Consider the following 26,379-nt stretch of genomic DNA (forward strand, 5'->3'; position numbering starts at 1 on the left):
AAATTTTTTTATTTTGTATGTAAAGACAGTAATGTCAACATCAGAGAACACAACAACAGTTATAGTCCATGAAGCTATAAATGAAGAATACGAGTACATACAGTATAACAAACAGTTACGTCTCATTCGTTCAGTCAAAGACGATATGTACCAAATGCAAAGTATAATGAATGCTCTTCGTTCTACAAAGCAAGCATATCATTGGTTTGAAAACCAACAGACAAAAGAACTTTTAGAAGAATTTCCTCATATGATTGCTTCCCTCGGAAAACCAGGGGAAGAGATTCCGTATGAAAATCGCAAGAATTTGGCTCCTGGTTTGAAAGGTTATTATGTTCATAGACTTTTAGTAAATGCTGTAGCAATGTGGGCTTCACCTCGTTATGCTTGTTATATTTTCATGATGTTAGATGAACTATATAAAGCAGAACGTGAAGAGATGGAAATGAAACTTCAAGCAAAAGATGAAGTCATTGAATCCAAAGACAAAAGCATACAGAAAAGAATACCGCGTTCGGTACCAAAAGGAAAGGAAAAGAGTTATAAGTATATGATATATACTGAAGAGTTGGAGAAAGAAGAAGATAAAGATATGGTTATGTTGCATTTAGTCAGAAGAAACAACAAGAGCTTTTATGACTTAGCTAAAATATATAAATCTGACAGAAACTGGTTCTATCGTGAAAACTTACCGATTTCAATGACACCGAATGAGCAAATAAAGGAAATTGTCAAAAATACTCTTCCTCAAACACACTATGACATCAAAGGTTGCACAATACTTACATTCAAAGAAGACTTAACATTACTGAAGGAAAAAATAACAGAATATTTCGATAACTTCAAAGAGGAAGAATAAAAAAAATCTAAGCTAATTTTATTTTTTTATAAAATTTTATCTCATATGAAAGAACATGAATTTAGAATATTCGGAACTCATGACAGAAGAAGAGAACGAACAACATGTAAAAGATTATGCAAAATTTCTGAAGACATACAAAGCATTTAAACAATATCTAAATGCTTCTAAAGATTATGCAAAATTTCTGAAGGTATATAAAGCTTATGAAAAAGCGTATGAAAAGTTTATACATTGGGGAATTGTTGTAAAATATCGATATGAAGACTAACCAAAAATATATTTTTGCTTAAATAGCTTCAGGGTCTATTTCTTCAACCATTTCACTTCCTTCGTCAATGTCAATAGAAGCTTCTTCAACCTTTGGTAAGAATTTCTGTATAACATCTTTGTTCGTTATTGTCTTCAGAGATGAAGGATAATATTTCACATTTGTTTCACCCTTCTTATATTCTTTCTGTTCGGAAAGATTTAAAGCAATACTGAAGAAGTCAATGTTAGAGTTCTTTATGACAGTATAATGAGTATCTTTGACATTCACGAAGAAACTCTTTTGTTTCAAAACTACTGCTAACTCTTGTGAAGTATAACGTTTGCGGTTAATGACGATAGCTAATGGTCTGACATACTGACCAAACTTAGATTCTTTCACAAACTTCTTGTTAAGGATAACATTAACATTTGAAGCATTATTGAACTCATTCTTGATGGCAGTAGCGAGAGCATTGTATGAAAAGAACTTGCAATCTTGCATGTGTTTCATTAAAATAAAAATATTAAATTATTTTGAAAAATAACTTAAAAAAAATCTAATCTAATTTTTCAAAAAATATTTTTTTTATTTCCTACTAAAGATGTATCGGAAGTTGTCTAAGTTAGAACACTCGGAAATAAAACAACTTCTTACAGAAGCTAATATAGATGTTGCAAAGCATTACGCAACAAACAAAAAAGCACTCGCTGACTTCATTAAAGACTATAATGGTGCAATAAGTTATGATAGAATTCATGAGTTCATAAAGCCGCAACGCGGCGAGGACGAAGTCCATGCAAGAGCATTTCCTTTAAATGACGTTGCTATTGACTTATATCATAGACGTTCAGTACCTCATGAAGTAAGAAGAGAAATGTTTGACATAACAAATGCAAACGTTGGTGAAACAAGACGAAGAGACGACACACTGAAACAACAGAGAAGAGAGATGTTTAAAAGTGCTATAGAACAAGTTCGCAAAGCTAACGATGTCATTCGTTCCATTGACGACAAACCAAAAGAAGGTGAGAGATGGTTAAAGAAAGATGAAGAGAATAGGAAGAGAAATGTGAAGTCAGGCAATAGACTCATTGACTTTAACATCGAAGCTTTAGATGAACCAAACAGAGACTACTTACACAAACATTTCGGTAAGGTTTTCATGAGACTCTTAGAGAAAATTAAAATAAACTCACAACAGAGAATGGTATGTTATAAACTTGGTGGAAAGTATGAATGTTCTACGTTAAACCTCAATAATATTGGAACATTACTACATCAGCTCTTGAAGGAGAACTTTATATCAGAGATAGAAGCAAATGCTGCAGGTATTGTTGAAATGCACTATGACTTCTTCTTGACAAACATAAAGAATCTTACTGAAATAAAGATGTATGATTTAACAGAATATGAAGGCTTAACGATGTCAGATGTAAAGAAAGGCAAACCAAAAAAGAACCATATAGAGATGAAAGCACACTGACAAATGACCAGAAAGCCATTTTGGAAGCTCTTAAGCAAACAGGAAACCCAGCACTTATAGAAAGCTTTTGGAAAGATAATGGTGAAAAGAAGTTTTATAAGAAGAGAAGCGGTCAGTTCTGGAAGTATCTTTGCACATTACCTATAAATCTTGAACGCTACCAAATCTTCAATGAACTGAACAAAAGAACTGCAACACTTATGACAGAAGACAATTGTTTCGTTTATGCTTGCATTCAGGCTGGAGTAAATGAAGAAACTATTGACCACATGAGAGAAGTATTCGTGTTAGAGACTTTCCTCAAAGTAAAGTACAAGAAATTTCTGACGCAACAGGTATAGCATTTAATGTTACCATTGGTTCTTCAAATGACTCAAGACATAATGAAATAAAGAGATACATACCAAAAGAATGTGAAATGTTCGAACTATTGACTTACTTCTTGTTGAAGACCACTACCTGCTAAATGAAAGATTATCAATGACAACATATTTCATTCGCAACTATATAGAAATTCTCAAAGCTTGTGTGGAATGAACATTGAGAAACAGATGAAGATTTATACAAAGAGAGAAGATAATATGTAGTTCGTTATGATAAAACAACACCGTTATGGGATGTTATGAAAACATTGTGGGAGTGCAAATATTTCGAACCTATTTCTTATGGAGAACTTTTCACATATACGACTGACTTATATAAACAGAACCTTGCACCATTAAAGACTTGTCATATGCTCCAAAGTATTGTGTACAACTGAAGAAGAAAGCCGAGTCAAAAGAAGTAAATAAAAATAAGTGCAAGTTCATTCCTGAGCACGTTTTCTTTGCTGACTTTGAGTGTAGCACAGACGGCTTTCATAAAGCTTTTAACATATGTTACGACAGTGAAGATGGTTCAGTGAGTGAAAGCATTTGGGGTCAGAACTGTGCAACAGAATTTTTGGAACGACTTCCTGACAAGAGTTTAATATATTTTCATAACCTCAGTTATGATATAAACTTCATCTTAAGACACATGACAGAAGTGAAAGGAACTCCCATCATTAAAGGTTCACGAACAATGCAAATAACTTGCTTATATAAAGGAAGGGCAATTATTATAAAAGACTCTTACAGTGTTATAAATAAGAAGCTTAAACTATTTCCTGCTATGTTTAACTTACAAACAGGACCGAAAGAAGTATTTCCATACAACTACTACAGCAGTGTTTTGTTAGCAAATGACAACAGAACTGGTGTCATTTCTGAAGCATGTAAGTTTATCCATGATGCGGATACGTTCATGAAAAACATAGATTCCATCAAAGGTTGCAGAATAGATGAAAACCACTTCGACTTAGAAAGTATAGCACATTTTATTGCAAACAAGATGCAAGAATTTTAAGAGAAGGTTTTGTTAAGTTCCGCAATGACATATTGAAAGAATTTGATTTAAACGTTTATGACTACGTTAGTATTTGTTCAATTGCTAACAAATTATTGAGAACAGAGTGTACTTCCGAATGGAAATTTATATGACCTCTCAAATAAACCAAGAGAATTTATTTCACGCTGTATTCAAGGTGGAAGATGTATGCTGTCAGATAACATGAAACAAAAGAGCGAAAAGAAACTCATTGCTGACTTCGACGCTGTTTCATTATATCCATCAGCTATAGCAAGACTTTATACTTAGAAGGTATACCGAAAGTATGAAGAAGAAATGTTAAGCACAGAGTATCTCATGAGACATTTATTCAATGACGACCAAAAGGAACCCATTGGTGAAAAGTTTATGTCTGGCTTCTTTGTTCTCATTAAGATAACAGAGATTGGAATACATAGACACTTTCCTTTAATAGTTTGTGACCCTGAACTAAATCCAGAACTTAACGTTCCCAGAAGTTCAAACACTTGCTGTTTAATGTATGTTGACCATATAACATTACAAGACCTCATAAAATATCAAGGTGTCAAATGTGAAGTGTTGCAAGGATACTATTACGATGGAAACAGAGATCTTAGAATAAGAGATGAAGTAAAGAAGTTGTTTGAGTTAAGGTTAAAGTATAGAAAGAAGGAAATCCTTTGCAAGAAAATATAAAGCTCATTCTGAACAGTATTTATGGCAAACTATTCTTTCTCCTATTGAGTCAAAAATAACCATAGTAAATGACAAAGATGCTATAAGATATGCCATCAGAAACTACAACCATATAGTGAAGTTCGAAGGTTTGGATGGTTCAGATAAAACTATTTTCAAGCTACGAAAAGCATTTGCAGACACTTTAACTTCTGTCCACTTGGTGTTAACATTTGTCTATGTCGAAGAGAATAATGTGTGAAGTATTCTGTACTGCTGAGGACTTAGGAATGGACATCTTTTATAGCGATACGGACAGTATGCATCTCTACAATGAAGATATCCCTCGTTTAGCTGAAGAGTTTGAGAAACGTTATGGAAGAGTTCTCATTGGTAAAAACCTTGGTCAATTTCATAGCGACTTTGCAGAAATCACACCTGGAAAACAAAGTTTAGCATACAAGTCAATATTTTGTGGAAAGAAAGACTTACATAGACTTACTCACGAATGATTTAAATGAAGTTGCATTTCACTGCAGAATGAAAGGCGTGAAGCAAGATGTTATTGCTTTAACCGCTAATGAAATGTTTCCTGACTCTGTTCAGTGTTTCTATGATGAAGATAAAGGTTTAATGGTTCCGCAAGGAAAATTTGACAAAGACTCTGAGTTCAGTTTAATGAAACTTTACAAAGCACTTTATGACGGTCAAGAGATTGGATTTGACTTATGTAAGTCTTCTAGTCCTTGCTTTGCTGAAAAGTTTAACTTCTCAATAACGACTAAAACAAGCTTTATTCGTAAGTTGAAGTTCTGAGGTCATTTATTTTTGTCAGCAATGAGGTCATTCGTGATAAAAATAAGCCGCTAGCGGCAAGGGCAAAGCCCATGTGGTCATTTACAATACTGCGATGGTAGAGTTTAAGAGTTGTGCTTCAATGTAGAGACAGTCCTTATGGTCTGGAGGTAAGAACACTGGGCAGTTATGGTCATGAATGGAGAACATGTCTATCCAAAACTCACGATTGAAGCCAGTTAATTTATAGTATTTAGGGTTAGGAAGTGGTGAAGTTCTTGTATGACCAATGAACTCATTTTCAACTCCCTTACTTAAGTTTGAATATAATATAGCTTGCTTTCTATCCCAAATGCCAGGTGTTACAATCTTTGAAAATTCATTTTTCCTCGGAAGCATTGCATCATAATTGAAAACATTTTTGAAATCATCACTTGGTTCAGAGATTTGAAATCTTATACGTAATGGATTTTCTTTCTCTTTAGCGACTTCATTGAATGGTGAGAATACAATGAATTGACAGTCATGTGTTCCATCTTCATTTTCATTAAATTCATAATGAAAGTCTATAAGTTGTGGCTGACTACCTTCTTCTTTCAGTTGTGCAAGAAACTCACGTAAAGGCTGTAAAGTTTGTACTTCAATGTTAAACTTTTTCTCGAACATTTCATTAAATGAAATCATACATTGTTGCAATGTTGTATCGTCTTTAAAGTATTTGTATATGTGAATGTTTTGGGCGCTTAAAGACTGTTCGTCATTTTCTATCTCGACTTGAAGTATAAAGTCAATCTTTCTGAAAGCACGTGTTATATACATAGATGTTATGCCAATGTACTTCTCTTCATTTATGTTCACAATCCAGTCTGTTGGAAACTTAAACGTTACTCTGTCTGTCCCCTTTATTTTGACGTCAGGGTTTTCACTACTGAACGCACAGATAAAGGTATTTGTCTATACATTTAATTCGGATAAAAATAAACCATTTACTCTTTCTTTGCTTTTGCTTCTTCTCTAGCTTTCTTCGCCAGCAAACGTGGTTCTTTTGTCTTCCAGCAGCTAATGCAGCAAGTTGTTTTTTCACTAAGTTTTCTCTTTGGTCTCTCTGGCTTTTGTTCTTGTTTTTGTTCCTTCAGTTCGGATAAAATTTGCTCACGAATTTCTTTCTTCAATGCTTCAACATCTATGACCCCTTGGGTCTTGTCCGTAGGGCTTGTCTGAGTCATTTGACTGCAGATAAAAAACAAAATTAAAACTTTAACCGATGTAAAATGAGCTTGTCAAAATCAGAGCGAGAGTCTATTAATATTAAATGACGCAAGAGGAATACAACATCCTTTCTATTACGTAAGTCAGAGTAAAGATGGTAAAATATACGTAAGAAAAAGAAAGGTTCCATTAGCGAATGCAGAAAGCGACAACATTAAGGTGTATGGCAAGGGTGAAGTCCACGAAGCCCATATAAACCTTCTGTTCAAACTGAGCCACCAAAAGAACAAGAAGAAAAGAAGCCAGATGTACTTTCAATAACGAACCAAGAGCTTATTGCAAAGTTCGTGAATATCATTGAAAAACAACCGAGTCAAAGAACCCTGACCCGCCAGTGAAAGAAGTTGAGACAAAAGAGAATGTACAGTTCATTGAAAATGTCAAGAAACAACTTCCACCACGAATGCCAAGAAGAAGAGTGAGAATAATGATAAATAGATATTTTTATCTGAAGTAAATACATGCCGAACGAACAGCTAAACGAATTTACTCCAGCAGAGCATATTCATCAGATTCGCTCATATTTCGATATCATAGACAATGCAGTTCAAATTGTGACACTAATAGAAAATATTCTGACGCAAAGATTCCATCACAACCTGGAACTGCTAAAGATAACACATGGGTAACATTCAATCTCTCACCTCCTGGTGAAAATATGTTGGACCTTTACAATACATTCATTACGTATAAAATGGAAGGTCAATTTATTGTAGATAAAGAAATTGTTCAGGTTCCAATAAAACAAACCCACCAGGATTTTGGATTGGTTTCGATGACGCTTTCTATGCAGTTGCTGGATATCAAATCCTTGCAAATGTCGTATCGTATATTCTCAAGACAACGCAAGAGAAGAAGCATATATAACTTCAAACTCAAAACTACCGAACAAATAAAGAAAGTAGATGTTTTCTCAAAGACTCGACATGAAGATGTATGGAGTCATTCGGAACATGCAGAACAGGACAATTGTTAGTGGGCCGATTACAGCAGGAAAATCATTTGATTTTAAGCTTCGTTTAAGAATTCCTGTTAGAAGATTCCTTCCATTAGAAGCTATTCGATTTATTCCAGCTTTTGCAGGAAACATTCAGCTTAAAGTAAAGTTCAGTAGCGACGCCTTACAATGCACATCTATATCTGTAAATGATATCATTGCTTTCAATCCAACTCTTAAAGTTGCATTTGCTTCAGATTCAAATCCACCGACAAATAAATTTGTTCCATGGAATGAACCATTCACTATGATAACGAAGGCAGTAGAAGCTAGTGGAACAGTTACTATTACAACTGTAACCCAGCAACTATTTCGAACAAAGAGGGATTTTAATGAATGTTTCATTCATCCAAAGTCATTCTCTTTAGACCTAACATTTATACAGAACTTGTAGAACATTATACAAACGAGGCTTTATGTTTTCCTGTTAAAGTTATGGATTGGATTCCTATGGACGGTTCATTCTCAAAAGAATACAGATAGTTCAAGTGCAACATTTACAGCAGCTTATACGCCTATTAATGTTAAAAGTATTTGGGCACTATTTAGAAAGAAAGACAACTATTATGTTAATTTTGAGAACCCTAAGTTTAAATATCTTCAGCTTTCCATGGGAGCTTATGGAAATATGCCTGCAGAACCTGAAAAATCATATGGACCTGTATTTTATGAAATGGTTGCGAACGCCTGCAATACAAACAATGATATGATAGGATTTAATGAAGATGTTATGAGGTCATTGGTGGATGATGGTAGTGTGGAACATAAATGGGATAGCTATGACAACACACATTTCTTATGTGGTTTTCCAACAGAAGTGGACTTTTGCTTCCAGCAAGGTCAAACATCTACTGCTCCAATAACATACAAATTGTCTGTTAAAGGACCTATTGAACTAGCAACTGAAAATGTACCAAAGCCACTTATTGGATTTATGAGGGATTGTTGTTTTGCCATTCAGGTGCGTGCTAATGGCATCCCCATAATAAGATTAGATGACTATAACTTAGCTACGGACGACAGTGAGGAATAAAGGATGAACGTTTATTTTTAAAGCTTATAAATGAGTTCTTCATCAAGCTCTCGTGAACCTTCACCATCTATGAAACAAACTTTACCAAACGATTATGGAGCACCTATTGAATATTTCTTACGAGCTGCACAATGGCAAAGAGCAGTCTCACCAAGGTTAGGTGTTCCACCAGCTCCTGTCAAAAATAGCATTTGGTCAAGTCCTTATATAAGATATGGTCTCCCACTAGGTTTGCTAGCTACAGCAGGAGCAGTTATGATGTTGAAAAGAAATAAAGCAAATGTTGTAAATAATACTGAAGTAGCTGAAGTTAAACAAACTCCAACACCTTCGCCAAAACCAACGCCTTCACAAGCAAAACCTTCAATGACTCCTGAACCTATGGAAGTACAAACTCCTGTTCAAAAGTCAACTCCTAAACCGACTCCAACATTTAAACCAGAACCTACTCCTCAAATAAATCGTAAAACTCCTGCGTTTCCTTACTGAAAAAATAACGTTATTTTTATTTAATATTAAAATTTTTATTTGATTGAAATGACAAATAAAGTCACTGAAGCAATGAAACAAAAGTTTTTGGTAGAATACATTAAATCAGGAACTATTCCAGAAGGTTTTTACATTCATACTATGAAGGATGGTAGAGTTCAGTTTAGAAAGATAAAGCAACCATTAGATAAAGAAGGTATATTAAGGAAGATTAAACTTCATGAGGACAACATTGCTGAACTTAAGAAGAAGTTAGAAGAGTTGGAGAAAGGAAGAGAGTTATAAAGCAATGAATTCAACGGGGTGAAAAAACAGGTGAAAAAAGAGGTGAAAAAAGAGGTGAGATCTCACCACTTCACCTAAATTTATTTTTGTGCTATGTTTTCATACGTGTGAGGGTGGTGATATCATTAATTTTTAAGTTTATTTTTTATTTTATTTTTATTTTCTTTTTTTATAAATGACGAAAACTATTGAGATAACAAACTACAACGGTCATGAGTTCAAGAATTTGTTCTTCGTTCCTCGTGAAAATACATTCTATCAGATACGAGGGAGAAAAGGTAAAGTTAGTTTGAGCGTTTATGAAGGAATGAAGAATGGAAAGTTTATACAAGCAATAGATACAAACGGTAAGCGTGTTTCATTAGCTTTGTCAAAACTTACTAACATTTATTTTGACAGTGACTTTGACCTATATGAAGAAGAAAGTGAGTCAGAAGATTATGAGCTGTTATGTGAAGCACAGCAATGGGAGGAGTTGCAATACTTTTGTAAATGAGAACATTAGTGGGAACGTTAGTGAGAACGTTTATTTTTTCATTAGTGAGGTGAAGTGGTTGGCGGCTTTGTAAATATTTAAGGTTAAGTTAGTGTTGTCGTTTGTGTTGTAAAATATACGTTAGCGGTTTTGTAAAGTGTCAAATTCACATATCATGGGTAAGTAGGTGCGCAGTGCCTCCGTACACGACTAACCCATACTAACTAAAGCAGTTCTAACCGAACTACGCACAAACACTCCAACTTAAAGCAACCAAATCAATACGATTATATACATTGGAACTACCTTACTCTTATTTCTCTCATCTATTGATGAGAGATCTCAGAATGAGGCAGTTCCAATCGAACTACTCACAGACAGTCCAGCTAACCAAACCGAATCAATACACATATATACATTGGAGCTACTTTGCTCTTATTTCTCTCATCAATTGATGAGAGAACTCAGAGTAAAGCAGTTCCAATCGAACAGACAAGCTAGCACAAGATTACACATTGGAACAGTTTTACTCTGAGAACTCTCATCGATTGATGACAAATCTCAGAGTAAAGCAGTTCCAATCGAACTACACACAAGCACTGCTTCTTACAGCAACCCAATCAATACGCACATATACATTGGAGCTGCCTCACTCTGAGAACTCTCTTCATTTGATGAGAGATCTCAGAGTGAGGCAGCTCCAATCGAACTACATACAGACATTACCGCTAACCATAACCCAATCAATGTACGTATTTACATTGAAGCTACTTTACTATTATTTCTCTCATCAATTGATGAGAGATTTCAAAGTAAAGCAGCTCCAAAAAGAAAGTGAGAAGAAAAGAAGGAAAAAGAGAAGAAAGAAAAGAAGGAGAGAGAAAGAGGAAAAGAGAAAAAGAAAAAAGGACATATTAAATATGATATGCTGTTTTTAGTGCAGAGGTGGCGAAGCCGCCGAGGCACGATTTTTTTGGTCTCTTCCTTCCACGTGGTAAGCTTTTTAAAAGTTTGGACAGGCCTAGAAATACTATATATATGTAGATTGAATTCTTTTATTTTGGCACTTTTTATTTTTTTAATGTTTTTTTCTCCAACACTCAGCCCCCAATTCAAATCAAGCATTTACCAACGTAAAATACCGGTATTCCAATCAATAAGAGGACAGTTCTGTCAAGACCCTTCCTGATTTGAAGGAACTTGAAAGAACTGCTCTTTAACCGACTTCAAATAAGAAAATTTCACTCATATTATCATGTTAACATCGAAACTACTGCCATTTAGAGAGCAGTTCTTTCAAGATCTTCGAAGATTTGGAAGATCTTGAAAGAACTACTCTTAAAATGGCAGTAATTACCGTAACTTTCTACTTGATAGTAACAATACCGAAGCTACAGCCATTTAGAGGGCAGTTCTTCCAAGATCTTCCAAATCTTCGAAGATCTTGAAAGAACTACTCTTAAAAATGGATGTATTGCGAGAGGGTTTGATTTTTCGTTTATTAAAATTGTATTCTATGATATAATTTAATTCAAGATTTGTATTTCTGTTATTTTTGTGATATCATTCAAGTATATATATCAGAATATGCACATAATGATACCACATATACTTAAACTATACGTATTTAAATCTTAGCGATCAATATAATTTTTTTTTGTAATATCGAATAAAAGTTTGTTTTCGCATTTCCGTTTTATTTGACTACATGAAGTAAGGATGTCAATTTGGAAGAAAAGTGAGAAAATTCCTAAAATGCTAAAAATGAATTTTCCAAACGTACTTTTTTATCTCATTTTTTTGATTTTGAAAAAAATTTGGAGAGAAGAACTCTTCGTTTTTGAATTTTGTCACGATGGTTTTAAAGTATATTAGACACATGTATTGATATTACTATTTTTGTATATTTTGAGAGAAAATCCCTAAAAAGTGAGAAAATCTGAAACGGTTTGAGAAAATATATAAACTATTGAAAATTTGAATTAAACTTCTAATTTGGAAAAAAGAAATTTGGAAAGAAGAAAATTCAAAAATCGAGATTTAGACTCAGTATCAAATGGAGAACAAAATGTTTCTTCATATGAAGGAAAAAATTTTCTTGAGAAGAAATAGAGTTTTTAAAATTTTATTGTATGTAATGAAATAAACAAATATTAAAATTATTTTTTGATAACAAGAAAATTCCCAACAGAAAATATTTGAGACAAAGAAAAAAAGAAAATTGAAAAATATTACTCTCCTTTACATTTCATGAGATTTTCAATTTATTTTCATAAAATTGACAATTTTATACGTTTAGATGAAAATAAGTGATTTTGCTTGAAATAAAAATTATTGTTTGTTTACAGCTATCAAATAGATTTTTGCTATTTTGATTAAAATTTGTTAATCAAATTAATAATTTTTTTTCTAAATATCTTAAATATCTGGATCACTCACTGATACGATGAATTAAACGATAAATATAATACAAACTCAACTAAGTTTCCTGTCTTTCAACCAAAAATATTATGCAATTTAAATTAAATTGTTTATTCAAAGATAAAACAAAGATAAAGTAATTATAATTATCATATACTTTATGAATAACTCTCTAATTGGATAAGATTTTCGTACAAATATTTTATTAATATCGATAAGAATATGTTTACTACTATCACCATATGTCGATAAACGAGAGTAGAGTGATTTTTATCATCGAAACTTTTTAAAAGCTGTAAGCAGGAAGTAATAATCTTGTTTTTTCTGAGTTAGTTGTAGAACTATTGATGCCCGAGTTATCATTGTGATGCAGAAGGATATCAATGTACTGACTGAAGGATATGAATTGAATTGAATTTTATTGAATTTCAATTTGATCAAAATTTGTTGAAATGATATGAATGTGTCAACTTCTGTATCATTCTCCTTCACTCCTTCCTTATTCTTTCGAGAACGAAGCTAGCTCAGCTTTCGCTGAGCGAATTGACACTTTTCATGCCCTAAACGTACATACTCTCAAATTTATCGAAAAAATTAATACCACCTAAACTAGTATATTCTTATTTTAAATATGATATTATCCTTATATTCCACACTAAAATTCATTTAAATCAACTTTTAAAAAAGTTCGAATCCTGCGCGTCTCACTTTTTAAATTTTCCAAATGGAAAATTATATTCTCCTAAAGTGAAAACAATTTTCCAAAGTGACTTCCTTACATGAAGATAAGAATTCTTGAGAACGATTTTAAATAAATTGCCAAATTGAAGAATTCGATATATGATGATATTCACTGATTTCTGCCAAATTTGTAGGAATGAATCCATTTAGAATAAAAACGATTTGTGCATTGGAAGCTCAGAACAAGTTATGTTCATTATCCCAATATGAAGAAAATGCACGTTTAAAAAAAGACGATAACAATTAAATTACAAAATCGATAACGATAACGATTAAATTACAAAATCGATAACGAACCCATATATTTTCTTTTTGACTTTAATCGAATGTTAGGAAAATGATCGCAAATTTGAATTGAAAAGTGCTCTCAATAGTTTTATATAAATCTATAAAAATTGCTATAATTTATATTATACATGGCACGGCGGGCGCAAAAAGTGACAAAATAGAATACCTATGGTGGCAAGACAAAGGAAACATTTTTGTAAGGCAAACATTATATCAAATACCTTTACTTTGTAATAAGAAATATAATTATCACGAAATTACAAATAAATATTGTTTAATATAATTATAGATCCGTATTTTTCCCAAGTGAGGGGGGTATCTCCAATCCCACCCCTATCGTCCTCCCAGTGTCAGTTTTCAATATAAAATCCAAATTTTTTTTGAAAATAAAAATTTCGAGAAATTTTTCTGATTTTTTTTCTTTGATTTCAATAATTCAAAATAAATTTTGGAGTAAAAAGACACTATTTAATGAAATTCATATGAGTGAATGTGGATAAATACTCTCAAAACATACAATTTATCTATTTTTTCTTTATATTATCAACTAATTAGTGATAATTTTTTTTGAATCAGATTTTTTTTTCATTAAAAACATAATATATAACACAACAATGATGCACACATACGTATCTACACATCAAAATATAAAGCTTGTTTTGGTCTGGGCATCCCAACCCAAAATTCTTTAAAAATTGAATAAAATTGAATACTTGGGGCTGGGATACCCATCCAAAACCGAATTGAATTTTTTGAATTAAAGAATATATTTATGTATTTATAATATACATGTGATGTCTATAAAAATACTAAATTCTAAAAAAATTCAATTTATTCAAAACGTATACTAAGTGATCACTTCATAAGTAGGATCAGCAATCCTACTAAATGGTGAGAACGCCACTAACTAAAAAGGGAGTCCTTGGAGCTCTTGATCTCTTGTCAGTAGAGTTCATAATGAGGCATGGCATCTACTGATTAGAGATCAGAGCAATCCTACCTTACCTTCAGGAGCTACAAAGCTCCTAATCGTTACGAGAGGGAGCCTTGGAGCTCCTGAAGCTCATCAGCAGAGGCTATTTACCATTTGGGCCTCTTCTGATGAAAGATGCGAAACACGTCTACGAACCAGGAGCTTCAAAGCTTCTAATCCTTACTAAAGGGAGCTTTGGAGCTCCTGAGTCTCCATCAACAGAGTCCCAGATGGTAAATGTCCTTTGCTGATGAAAGATGCGAAACACATCTACGAACCAGGAGCTCCAAAGCTCCTAATCCTTACGAAAGGGAGCTTTGGAGCTCCTGAAACTCCTTTTACTATAAAATAGGACAGTTTTCTTCTGAGGTTCTCATCAAATCTAAGACTTCAGAAGAAAGCTGTCCTATCAATGTATACTTACACTCTCATGGACTACAAGTGTACAATTTTAAGGCAGAGATTATCCGAGGCCTCTCATCAAATGAGGGACCTCGGATAATCTCTACCTTAAGTAGTCAAATAACTTTTCTCACTATTTAGGAACAAAAGAACAAGAGTTGGAGTACTTTAAGGCAAGATTCTTCCGAAATCTCTCATCGAATGAGAGACTTCGGAAGGACCTTGCCAAATCCTTGAACGCCAATATCCTTGGAACTGAGCTAGAACCAGGGAGAAGTAGCATACTATAGAGCACGATGGTAATCTCGGAAATGCTTATATCGCCCAAGCACAATATTTAAGAAGTCTAACTCATATATACAAGAAGTCAGGCTGAATAGATATTGTGCATATGGTTTGCAGAACTCTCATGATATTTAAAATTCATGTTATCCCAAAAAGGTGACACTTTGGGTGTATCGTCCATCCCAGGGATGCAAAAATCACATCACCTTGGATCTATAAATATAATTAATAGCAAAATTGTTTTTTATTATTTCCCTTAAGACCTTACTTATTAAGTATACGTATAACAAGCTTGTACTGCATGTATTAGTTAATAGAACAAAAGAAAATGAGCTCAAATGAAAAAAATTTTCATGCTATTTTGGAAATATGCATATTCGAAGTATGAGAGTTGTAAACACTGAGAATTTTAAGCTTTGGTTGATGATAGTCTTTAATTTTTCTTGAAGTAGTAAATTATTTGATATGAAAATTTAATGGCCAGCATAATCAATCGTGCGTTTCGTTTCTTGATTGAGAAACGATGATTGTGTGCTAATGAATTATTGCGTCTGACAGGTTATGATTATGAATACCTGAAATTAAGCTTTTATGGGAAACATCACCGAGCGCCATTTGGCGCCCCTAATGCTGTTTCTATCGGTATGATTAAGGAGCTTTCTTATGCACTTTCATCACTTGAACTTGAACGCTACAAGATATATGCCCCCGTCCCAATGGGAGATGGGAGTAAAAATTGAAATGTTTACATTGATTTTTGAATACTTTACAAGCGCCCCTCCCAGTGGGCGCGGGCGCAAGGAGAGAGGGTCAAAGTTGCTATTTGTCACTTTTCCACAAGAATATAATGGGGAAAAAGTTATCATATAGTTGATCTCATTCACAGAGGTGAGAGATGCATGTAGTGTAATGCGATAAACAGTGGGATTGCTGCTCTAAGTTCTAGGTTCGAGACACATTGGCTTCATTTTTCTCCTTTTTATTGACGTAAACTATTCAATTTTTGTGTTCTCCATTCAAATTTCAGAATTTTTTTTGCAGATTTCACGCTACATTCGAAGTTACCTTTTGTAACAACCACCACTGCCTACGAAAGACGAAAGTGTGTCACGATTTCACCCGGAAATCCGACGGTTGTTTAAGAGTAAGCACTTTTGGCACCTACTCCGGGCGCAAGTGATCGGGTCAAAAAAAATCATAAAAATATTCAAAATTGCGATTTTAATAGATGTTTAAGAAGTAAATTTATTAATAACGATATTTCATAGTACAAAATGTGTTCAATCTCTTCGTAAATCATTCAAAAAAATCAAAAGAATTTCCAAAATTCAATTTTTTTAGGAAAATTTATATCTTTTTCTATCGTCTCCTCCCCACCAGTGGGAGCCACCGGAGGCGCGGGCGGCGCCGCTGGCGCCAAAAAAGTAGCGCCCATCGTGCCATGTATAATTTATATTGTATTACTGTTGGAAGTGTGATAGTTTACAATGCTTCTCAATTTTTCAATATGAGATCAAAATTTATCGTTACCGATCATTATGAGAACTCACTTTTTATTCATCTGAGGAGATGGAAAGTCACAATTTATATGTATTATCCAATAATGAATTAGTATGTGCAAATTTTCTTGAGAATTATTGTTCCTTTCCTGATCGTGCTATTTTTTTAATCGTAGAATGAATTAATATACATCAATGAGGATACCAATTTCCGAACCTTGAGATTTTAATACACTTTATGTCAGAAGTTTGTAAACTGTCAAAAATCAGATATTGACAAGTTTTTTTTTGTTAAAATTTTACTTGTAAGAGCAAAATACTTTTAATTAAAGTGACAAAATTACATTTTCGTCTGGAAAAAGTGACAAAATTATCATTTTCGTCTGGTATCTGAAATATTGAACTATAACTCTATTTCTATTAATTTAGGCACAATCCACCCATACACAACTTTATTTAATACCTCCTTGTGCATGTTATCATTCTAACAGCAACTTCAAATTGATATAATTTTTGTGAATTTCTATTCAATTTATTTTCACCAAAATTTCTAAATAGATGCATTACAATTCAAGTAGGTATCATTGCATTGCAATATCATAAATTTATCTTTTTAGCATGACCCTGAAAATAAAAAATTATCATTTTCGTCAGACGAAAATAATAATCCTTATTTAATTTTAGATCCGAAACTACAATTCAAAAATTCTCTTTTGCCGAGATACAATTTGAAGTCTCTGAATACCAATAGTACTATTGATTTGATACCAAAAAATTTCGATCTCTTTCTGATATTTTTATTGATTTGATTCCTAAAATTTTCCTATTGATATATCATAGTAAACACACAAACAATTATTTTTTTATTCACTTAGTTGAAGAAGAATCAATAGCAGACTTTGCTCTGTTATGGCTCATTGTAGGCAGTGGAGGCAATTTTAGTTTTCCATCCACTTGTATTGGAGGAATATTGGACAATTGTTTATTACTTACATTGTTTCTTGACTGGGCTTTTTTAATTGTTGCTTCTCTTTTATTTTTCCTTTTCTCCAATTCTTTTTCTTTCTCAATTTGAGTTATTTGGAAATTGAGTTTATCCATTTGAGTAAGGAATGGTCTTTCTGATTGTTCCAATTCTACTTTCAGCTTCCTCTTTTTTGCATCATAAGTATCCAATAAAACATTTTTATCACTTTCATATTTTTGTTGCAATCTTTTTGCAGCGTTGTTATATGCTTCTGCCATTCTTTTTCCTGCTTCTCCAGATTCTAGTTCTTCTAGTTGAGATATTTCATTTGCAATCAAAATTGCGTCTTCGAATCTATGAGCTTTTAAGTTGATTTTTGCTTCATTTCGAAGATCAATCAATTTTGCACTTGGTTTACTATATTTGTTCTGCATTTTCTCAGAATTCCATTCATCATCTAATGAAGCTGCTTCTTGTTGGAACTTGTCTTCCATATATTGCATCGCTTGGCTTTCTTCTTCTTCTATTTCTTTCATTTTTATCTCATAGTTTTCATGGATTTTGTCAAGTTTTGTTTGAGCTTTATCTAATCTTCCTTTGTATTCCGATGGATCTTTTTCTGCCTTCTTCTTGGAATGCGCATTCTTTAAGTCTTCCTGGCAATTCTCAACATAACAAGATTCAGAAATTAATCCTTGCGATGTTGTTTTTTGCAAAACTTTTTTCAGTTCTAAAACAACACGAGAAACATGCTCTGAAGGAACATTCGGTAATAATGATCCGCATAATGCATGGAATGTTAAACTTTCGTGCGGATAATCTAATAAATCTAATAATAATGGTGGAATTTTATCAATATTGGCTTCAACATCGAAATCTGCATCTTTGTATTCATATTTAGTTATATCTATTGGTTTTGTCACAGGAAGCTTTGGAGGACCTAAGAAACTCATCATTGCGTAATTCATTCTCTTCTTTTTAGGCACACGAGTAGTTTTGGACTGATGGGAGCTTGGAATTTGAGATGTTGAGGTTGGCAGATTGTCTGCTCCTCTATAAGCTTGATCATCAGTTAATCCTGTTAAAAACGTCATTGTTGTATCATCATTCGCAGCAGGAACAGTATCTTTTGGTGGTTTTTGAGGAGATCCGGCATTATCTGATGCAGATGGCATGTAATTACTTATATCAATTTCTTGATATGGTTTTCGTAAAACTTTTTCGTCTGATTTTGGTGCTGGGTTTGGTTTTTGCTTGATAGTTTGTTGAGGAGGTGTTCTAGTTACCGAGTTTGGCTTAGAATCGTCATCGGAATTGTCTGAAATTTGAGGAGTTTGGGGTTGAGATAGATATTTGGATGATTTGATTGGTTTTGGTGGTTGTGATTGCATTCTTTGGCTTGATTCTGATGGATCAACAATAGGATCATCAATAACTATGTTTGAAGATGAGACTTTTGCAGAGCCTTCATTAAGCGGAGTTTTTCGTGGCTTTGGAATTGATTGCGTAGAAGTTTCTTTTGGTTTTTGTTGCCAAGAAAATGGATATGGATTTGAGAACAAATCTAATGCATCTTCTAAAGCTGATTTTGGCTTTGGTTGTACAATCTTCTTTTTCGGATAACTTTTTGGAGGTGAATTAGATTTCGAATCATTTTCTACAGATTTTTCACTTTCAGCTTTTAATTCACGAGCTGATGGTAATTTTGGTCGGATTCCAGATTTATCATCAGTCTTTCTGACTCTTGAGCTTAAATCTTTTCCAAGTCCGAAAGGCATGTCTTCCAGAAAAGCTGCTAATTCAGGCGAAATTTCCATTTTATGAGGTTCTTCTACATATTCCTTTTCTGATTCACTATCTGCTGGCTGTATTAATGTACTTGAATTGATTTCGTCAGTATCAACTTCAGTAATTTGCTCGGTTTCTCCATTACTCACTTCTTCTTTATGCTTGTTATGCATTTCTTCTTCTTCTGTTCCAGCAGAATTAGAAGTATTGAACAATTCTTCGCCATTATTCAACTCATTTGTTTCATTTTCAATTATATCTTGATTTGATACGAATCCAGGCTCCTCAGTATGGGTTTGCTCTGCAATATGTTCAATTACACTATCCTGATTATTCGTCATTTTTCATATTGTAACGTACACTAAAAAAATTTTCTTACTTTGAAAATTTCGCATGCTATTATTTTATTATATCCGACATATCTAGATTAAGAAAATTGAATTTTGTCATATAATTATATGTTTATTTTAGTATTATTTTGATAATTCATTTTTTCTTGTAATTACAAGTTAATAATTAGGGTTTTCAATCTCAATTGCTAGTACAAATTAAATGTTCTGTTAAATATCATATTTTGGATAATTTTTATTGATTTTTTTTTATATTACATTTTCATTCATATCTACTCAACCAATCCATACTATGACATTTGAAAGTGAAAATAACATCACTCGTTAATAAGATTAATAAAGATTTCAATAATTCTTAATATTAATGTTTATTGCTGCTAGGAACACAGGTACAACTTTCATATCATAATGCTTTTCCATTTCACTATGATTATGGCAACAAAAATTTAAATTTTGTAAAAAATGTAATTCCTTACATTGTAATGCAAACTCTTTTGCATAGTGCATTTGCATCCATGTTTGGAATAATAATTTATGGTAGATAGTTAAAAGGCCAATTTGTCATAAATTTATGGTGGAGATCCGTTTTATGGGGAAATTCAATTCACTTTTTAGTCGAAACTGATATATTTCAATCAGGGAAATATTTTGTAAGTTTGCCAATAATTCTTTCAAAATTTTGAGAGAGGTAATATGGATCATGATCCAAATTCCATTTAAACATGATTTTCTTGTTTCTACGTTCACTAGCATTAGGAAGTCCATTTAACAACAAAAGAAGAAGTAACAAGTACTTTATTTCAGGTCAATTCGGTACAAACACAGTTGAGATTCCAAATGAACTCACAACATCACTCACATTTGAAGCAAATACATTTGTAATATTTTTGAACTTTTCAAAAGATGTTAAGACTTATATTATTTCAAACAAAATCATGTTTGAGAATTTTCAATTTGCAGATTGCAGGGCAATTTACTTCGAAACAAGGGGATCACTTCAATTTCAGAACACAAATAGTCAACAGACATCTTTCACATATTGTTCTTTTAATATAAATTCTTCAAAGATAAATATCATGAAGAATATCAATATTTTCACAGGAAATGGTAAATCAACTATTTATTCCTTTAGTGAGCCATATGTTAGTATATTCTTACCATTATTGAATCACAATGCGTCAGCTTTAATTTACGATTCAAAAAGAGTCAAATATATGTATGACTTCTCAGGAAAATCGATGCAAGCAACTAACAGTAGCAAACCAACCGTAATTATTGCCAGTTCAAATAATTCAGAACCATTTTCTTATTCGATTCAAGACGAAAACGAAACAGTTTTGCATTACTCCATATCGAGAGAATCACAAATGTATAAGGCATACTCGGTTAATGGACAAAAAGGAGTATTCGATATAATTACCAAGGAAAAAGTTGAAATTCCTTTCGATAGTCAAAAACAAGAGAAAATTATAATAGCAGCAGCTGTTGGAAGTGTATCTGTAGTGATTATATGCATTGTCGTCATCATTCTCTTCATGAAACGTCGACAAAATAAGATTAAACTAAATTCCACTCCAATTCTCCAAAAAGATACAAACTATGAAGCACCTAAGGAAGAAACATTTACAAATCCTTACTAATATTACTATTTTTTTTTATCCATGAAAATAAAAACATTTATCATTCTTTTTATGCGCAAATACAATTTCTATCTCAAAGCATAATAGTTTTGATTAATCAATTTGCTAACTTAAATAATTTTTTTTTTTGATCAAAAAGCAAGAGAAAATGCTAAATTATCATGTTTCTCCATCATGTGATCGTAATAAATGAATCATCATTATGCTAATTGATGCAAATAAAAGGTTTGTTTCAGCAGATAATTTTGTACGTAATAATATCATTCATTTTCTATTGCATAAAGTATATCTAAGGTGAAAAGGTCGAGATTATAAAAACTATGACAATTAGACCTTGTTGGCTTGGAACAATAGATATATTTCCAAGATTTCCAGTAGCTAATAAAACTTGTAATTTACTCGAATCGTACATCCATTTCCTAACAAGTTCTTCGGGTTCTTCATCATTATAAAAATCATAAAAATACATCTGAGACATTATTGCGAATTGTCCATTATTTTCATATTGTACAGGTAATTTCATTGCTATGTTATATGCATAATCCCCCAAACTGTTTTTAAATTTCAATCGAGGAAATCCTGACTGAAGTCGAAATTCATTAATACATTGCAATAATTGATACTCTCGCGATTCTTTAATTGATGCTCTTGAGTAATCAGAATCATCGATTTGTTGTTCAGTAGTAACGGAATTTGCTTTTTCTTGAATTGGCTCAAAATCGAATATATCATTACTATCCACAGGGTTTTCACATTGACTTTGAGCATCATCATCACCACGATATTTATGTAATTTCTTATGATGATGAGAGCGCATTTTTTATAATGTAAAGTATTCAAATTTTTACATATAAATAGGATAAAGAATTTCAATGGTATTATGATGAATGCAAGAAATTCGAGTTAAAATCCTTGATGAATACATCTCATATAAGTCAACAAATGAAGAAAAGCAAAAAATTGCGTAAATCTGTACAACAGAATTTAAACATAAGATTTTGAGTACATTTTTCCAAACTGAATTAACACTAAAGATCAAATCAATAAACAATTTTGGTCAATTGAATTTTTACATTTTATTGTCTTTAATAAATTAGAATATACATCATTATGGAAGTTGAAACTAATCAAAAATTTGAGTTTTTATTGATATTAGAAATTTATCAAAATATTGAACATAAAATGTCAGTCAAATCGGTTCGATAATATCAAAATAGGATGGCAAGTAAGGAAAACTAATCCAAAACGATTTATCACGATTTTTTAATTCAATTTTTTGCATGGCTAACTAAGAAGTAATCGTACTTTTCAGAAAAATTAAACTTCATTCAAAAAATAAATTTTGTGAGTGTTTTATCAAAAAATTGAATGCAAACATTTTATTCATTTTTTCTTTTTTTCTCTAACTTTCTAACCCTTTGATGAAAGTCGAAACTATGATTGCATATGCTACAAAGAAGGGAACTGCTAAGATGGTTGCAGATCGATTTGCAGAGATTCTTCACTTCCCAGTTTGCTCGATTTCAGATATTAAGCCTTCGGATCTTCAGCAATATAAAAATTTGATATTAATCATATCAAATTATGGAAAGGGCGAGGGACCTAAGACATGTAAAGACTTCTTTGAGGACTTTGAAAAGATTGAGAATCCAGAATTTTACAAAGGAGTCCAATATGCGGTTTTTGGTTGCGGGTCTTCAAAGAGAGCTCCATATTATCTAGCTTTCACAAAACATGTCGAGAATAAGATGGCAGAATTGGGTGCTACAAAGATTCATACTCTTGGCGAGCTTGATGACAAGAATCCAGATAAGAGTTCAATAGAAACATGGCTATTACAACTCAGATTTGAGTAGATCTTATACATTCCTCCTTTTTTGTTTTTTTGTTTATATTAAAATTTAAATTTCAAAATGAATATGTCTTTTTTCAATTCTCAATGAACATTTTTACTCGAGGAACATTTATTTCCTATCAGAGATTGCTAATTTAATAAATTTTATTTAAAGCATGCTTTTATCGGTTTGAAGTTTTTGGGAGGAATTCTCTATTCATCGATAAGCTACAATGCACAAAATCGTCTTAGAAATAAATTTTTGATCAAGTGCGATCTTCAACAGTCAAATACAATCAATAGACATTTATTAGTCTAATTACCTTTGCATACGAGACACAATTTCTGCGTTATAATCTCTGGGTGAAGGAAATTTCGCAATTAAAACTTGATTACACATATTTGGCTGGCAAGATGCGGTAAAACATTCTTACAAGCAATATTCTCTCCATACAGCGCATACTAACTGTGCAGGCACCTCTGAATGTAGGAAGCAACGCTACATTAATTAAAATTTTACATTGTTTTCATATTTCTACACACAATGTTATCTTCATTATCATTTTTTTACCCCCACCTTCAAATGCGAAATTGTAAATTTCAACTGTTTCTATAGGTGATGCTTTTGAGGCTATTGTGAAATATTGTTATAGTGCTGTTTCATATCCATATGAACTTAATCAAAATTCAGAAGTTATATTTCCGAAATCTTTGTGATCATTGCGTTCCACATGTATAACATAGCATTATTATCTTTCAATAAATTTTAAAGTTATTGTGTTTTATAAAATGCCAATGACTTTTAAATTTTTTATATGTCTAATCAAGACATTCATCCAAATAAATTTAGTGAACTTCGAAGTATCTACAAATACTATATAGATTCATACAATGCATTGTATCAGCTGAAAACTGACAAAGAGGAAGAATTAATCTCAATTTACAAAATGATCAAAACAGAATTGATTGATTCAAAGAAACATCTCCCTAAATTTATTATAAAAGACATTTTAAATATTATTACGTATAATAATCGCTATGCAAAGTCATATTTATTTCTTGCCAAACTGAAAGAGGTCCCTAATACTAAACGTATTTCAAAATTCCTGTTTTACAAAGAATATGGAATTAAGTTAGACAATTATGAAGATTTCGAAGAAATTAAATATGTAAATATCGACATTCATTCCGAAAATACAATTTACAGAGCAATTATGAATGATGACAAAGATAGATTCATTTTCTTCATCGAAAGTGATGGATTTGATGTAAATCAAGCGCTTAAAAGCAATTTATATCCAGATTCTAAAAAGGAGGATATTCATTGCTTGAATTATGTTGTTATCACGGTGCAGTTAATTGTTTCAAGTTTTTAAGAACAAAATTCAGAGCGGAAATAACGGAAAAATGTCCAAGATTTTCATTTTTGGGCGGAAATCCAGAGATCATAAGTGAATGTTTGAAATATCAAAAACCAGATTATGAAACTATGAAGTATGCAATTATTTCACATAACATTGATTTTGTTACATTCTTGATGAATGAGTACGATATGGAAATGCAATTAAAACATTGTGGACGGTTTAATAATCTTGAAGCATTTTTAGTTTATTACGATCAAACTAATGATATAAACAAATGTTTTTCTTATGTATCATGGTTCAATATTCTATCCCTTTGCGAATATTTCCTTTCACATGGTGCAAACATCAATGCAGTAGATACAAATGAAGAAATTGCACTTCACAAAGCAGCACATATCAATAGCAAAGAAATAGTCGAATTTCTTATTTCGCACGGCGCAAATATGAATGATAGAAATGAATATTTTAACACCGCCATTCATTTTGCAGCACTGAAAAATAGCAAAGAAACAGCCGAACTTCTTATTTCACATGGCATGGATGTCAATGCAATGAGTGGTCATCAAAACACCCCTCTTCATACCGCAGCAATTAGAAATAGCAAAGAAACAGCCGAACTTCTTATTTCACATGGCGCAGATCTCAATGCAAAATCAGACACTGGACTCATCGCTCTTCATTTTGCAGCATCGTGTAATAGTATAGAAACAGCCAAGCTTCTTATTTCGCATGGCGCAAATATCAATGAAAAAAGTGTTTCTGGAAAAACTCCTCTTCATCATGCAGTGATGTACAATCATAAAGAAATGGCCGAACTTCTTATTTCGCATGGCGCAAATATCAATGAAAAAAGTGTTAGTGGAGAAACCCTTCTTCATTTTGCAGTGAGGTATAATCGTAAAGAAATGGCCGAACTTCTTATTTCGCATGGCGCAAATATCAATGAATAAAAATGTAAATGGAGAAACTCCTCATAAGAAACTCTCCTCCTCATTTTTCTTTAGATTTTAATAGTTTAGTGATTAAATTTTTATCTCACAAAGTAAAAAATACTTAATTGCGTACCACCTCTCGATTTTTTATCACTTTTCTCGATTGTGTTTGTAGAATTTTACAATTTTAACACATGATAGACTGATCAAAATAATAGTTGTTTGGACAAATCTGAGTATGCGTAAAATTTGGTCTATCATCTTCCACAAATTGCCATTTTTTTTTTGAAATTTCCACTTGATTGGAATCTCAAAAATAAAAATTGAATTTTTGATAAGAGTTAAGTGATCGATAGGAATCCTTAACAAAACATGATCGGCGAGTATCCAATTGATCGAACATAAAAAAAAGTAATAAAACAAGTTATGCTTTTCTTTTTTAGATTTTGAATGATTTAGTAATATACTGCTCAGATGGAGTTTATAGACGAAATGAATCAATATCAAATCAAACAAAATCTATTATTGTTGACAAATCTTGTAAAAAAATAACTCATCTTTCATTCGTAGTATTATCACTTGAACACCTTCAATTACCTAACACTTTAATCGAGATAGATGATGATTCATTTTACTTATCTAAAATAAAAAATTTATTTATCCCAAAATCTGTTACAGTATTACATCCGAATGATCCTTTCAACTATATGTCATATCTTGAACAAATTGACGTTGATCCAAATAATCCAAATTATGCATCAAATAATGGGATTCTCTTTTCGAAAAATTTTGATCAATTAATTCATTATCCAATGCAAATCAAATCTCCTATATACAATGTTCCTCGGACAGTTAGATATATCAATCCTTATGCTTTTCATCTTCATGCATAC

At 32.3% G+C, this 26,379-nt stretch overlaps 11 protein-coding genes and 2 pseudogenes across 13 annotated transcripts, besides 5 other annotated features; 9 read left to right on the forward strand and 4 right to left on the reverse strand.

Moving 5' to 3' along the window:
- Positions 1-10,208: part of a mobile genetic element that runs on past the window's edge.
- Positions 1-10,228: part of a mobile genetic element that runs on past the window's edge.
- TVAGG3_0720350 (KilA, N-terminal/APSES-type HTH, DNA-binding family) lies at positions 32-595 on the forward strand (the record flags this gene model as incomplete). The annotated part of the gene is made up of 1 exon (XM_051244100.1): positions 32-595. A coding segment is annotated over one exon (564 nt), but the record flags the coding sequence as incomplete, so codon positions are not given.
- TVAGG3_0720360 (uncharacterized protein) lies at positions 1,149-1,622 on the reverse strand (the record flags this gene model as incomplete). Its single annotated transcript, XM_051244101.1, has 1 exon — positions 1,149-1,622. The coding sequence occupies one exon, from the start codon at positions 1,620-1,622 to the stop codon at positions 1,149-1,151; it is 474 nt and encodes a 157-aa protein (XP_051090688.1).
- On the forward strand, positions 3,218-4,168 carry TVAGG3_0720370 (annotated as a pseudogene). The gene has a single exon. A coding segment is annotated over exon 1 (951 nt).
- On the reverse strand, positions 5,872-6,416 carry TVAGG3_0720380 (annotated as a pseudogene). The gene has a single exon. A coding segment is annotated over exon 1 (545 nt).
- TVAGG3_0720390 (repellent protein 1 family) lies at positions 8,784-9,242 on the forward strand (the record flags this gene model as incomplete). Its single annotated transcript, XM_001304380.1, has 1 exon — positions 8,784-9,242. One exon carries the CDS (start codon positions 8,784-8,786, stop codon positions 9,240-9,242), a length of 459 nt encoding a protein of 152 aa, XP_001304381.1.
- TVAGG3_0720400 (uncharacterized protein) lies at positions 9,291-9,527 on the forward strand (the record flags this gene model as incomplete). The annotated part of the gene is made up of 1 exon (XM_001304381.1): positions 9,291-9,527. The coding sequence occupies one exon, from the start codon at positions 9,291-9,293 to the stop codon at positions 9,525-9,527; it is 237 nt and encodes a 78-aa protein (XP_001304382.1).
- On the forward strand, positions 9,703-10,023 carry TVAGG3_0720410 (uncharacterized protein; the record flags this gene model as incomplete). Its single annotated transcript, XM_001304382.1, has 1 exon — positions 9,703-10,023. One exon carries the CDS (start codon positions 9,703-9,705, stop codon positions 10,021-10,023), a length of 321 nt encoding a protein of 106 aa, XP_001304383.1.
- Positions 10,228-11,723: a mobile genetic element.
- Positions 11,724-13,199: 1,476 nt separating this feature from the next.
- Positions 13,200-13,462: a mobile genetic element.
- Positions 13,463-13,736: 274 nt separating this feature from the next.
- Positions 13,737-15,330: a mobile genetic element.
- Positions 15,331-17,266: 1,936 nt separating this feature from the next.
- Positions 17,267-19,719, reverse strand: TVAGG3_0720450 (uncharacterized protein; the record flags this gene model as incomplete). The annotated part of the gene is made up of 1 exon (XM_001304383.1): positions 17,479-19,707. One exon carries the CDS (start codon positions 19,705-19,707, stop codon positions 17,479-17,481), a length of 2,229 nt encoding a protein of 742 aa, XP_001304384.1.
- A 689-nt stretch (positions 19,720-20,408) lies between these two features.
- TVAGG3_0720460 (uncharacterized protein) lies at positions 20,409-21,415 on the forward strand (the record flags this gene model as incomplete). Its single annotated transcript, XM_001304384.1, has 1 exon — positions 20,439-21,356. The coding sequence occupies one exon, from the start codon at positions 20,439-20,441 to the stop codon at positions 21,354-21,356; it is 918 nt and encodes a 305-aa protein (XP_001304385.1).
- A 230-nt stretch (positions 21,416-21,645) lies between these two features.
- TVAGG3_0720470 (uncharacterized protein) lies at positions 21,646-22,173 on the reverse strand (the record flags this gene model as incomplete). The annotated part of the gene is made up of 1 exon (XM_001304385.1): positions 21,646-22,173. The coding sequence occupies one exon, from the start codon at positions 22,171-22,173 to the stop codon at positions 21,646-21,648; it is 528 nt and encodes a 175-aa protein (XP_001304386.1).
- Positions 22,174-22,744: 571 nt separating this feature from the next.
- On the forward strand, positions 22,745-23,226 carry TVAGG3_0720480 (pyruvate-flavodoxin oxidoreductase family; the record flags this gene model as incomplete). The annotated part of the gene is made up of 1 exon (XM_001304386.2): positions 22,778-23,212. One exon carries the CDS (start codon positions 22,778-22,780, stop codon positions 23,210-23,212), a length of 435 nt encoding a protein of 144 aa, XP_001304387.1.
- Positions 23,227-24,005: 779 nt separating this feature from the next.
- Positions 24,006-24,566, forward strand: TVAGG3_0720490 (protein ubiquitination; the record flags this gene model as incomplete). Its single annotated transcript, XM_001304387.1, has 1 exon — positions 24,006-24,566. One exon carries the CDS (start codon positions 24,006-24,008, stop codon positions 24,564-24,566), a length of 561 nt encoding a protein of 186 aa, XP_001304388.1.
- Positions 24,567-24,679: 113 nt separating this feature from the next.
- On the forward strand, positions 24,680-25,504 carry TVAGG3_0720500 (ankyrin repeat and SOCS box-containing protein 4 family; the record flags this gene model as incomplete). The annotated part of the gene is made up of 1 exon (XM_001304388.1): positions 24,680-25,504. The coding sequence occupies one exon, from the start codon at positions 24,680-24,682 to the stop codon at positions 25,502-25,504; it is 825 nt and encodes a 274-aa protein (XP_001304389.1).
- Positions 25,505-26,379: the final 875 nt, after the last annotated feature.

This window comes from Trichomonas vaginalis, chromosome III (assembly GCF_026262505.1).
Source record: "Trichomonas vaginalis G3 chromosome III, whole genome shotgun sequence".
Classification (NCBI taxonomy): domain Eukaryota; phylum Parabasalia; order Trichomonadida; family Trichomonadidae; genus Trichomonas; species Trichomonas vaginalis.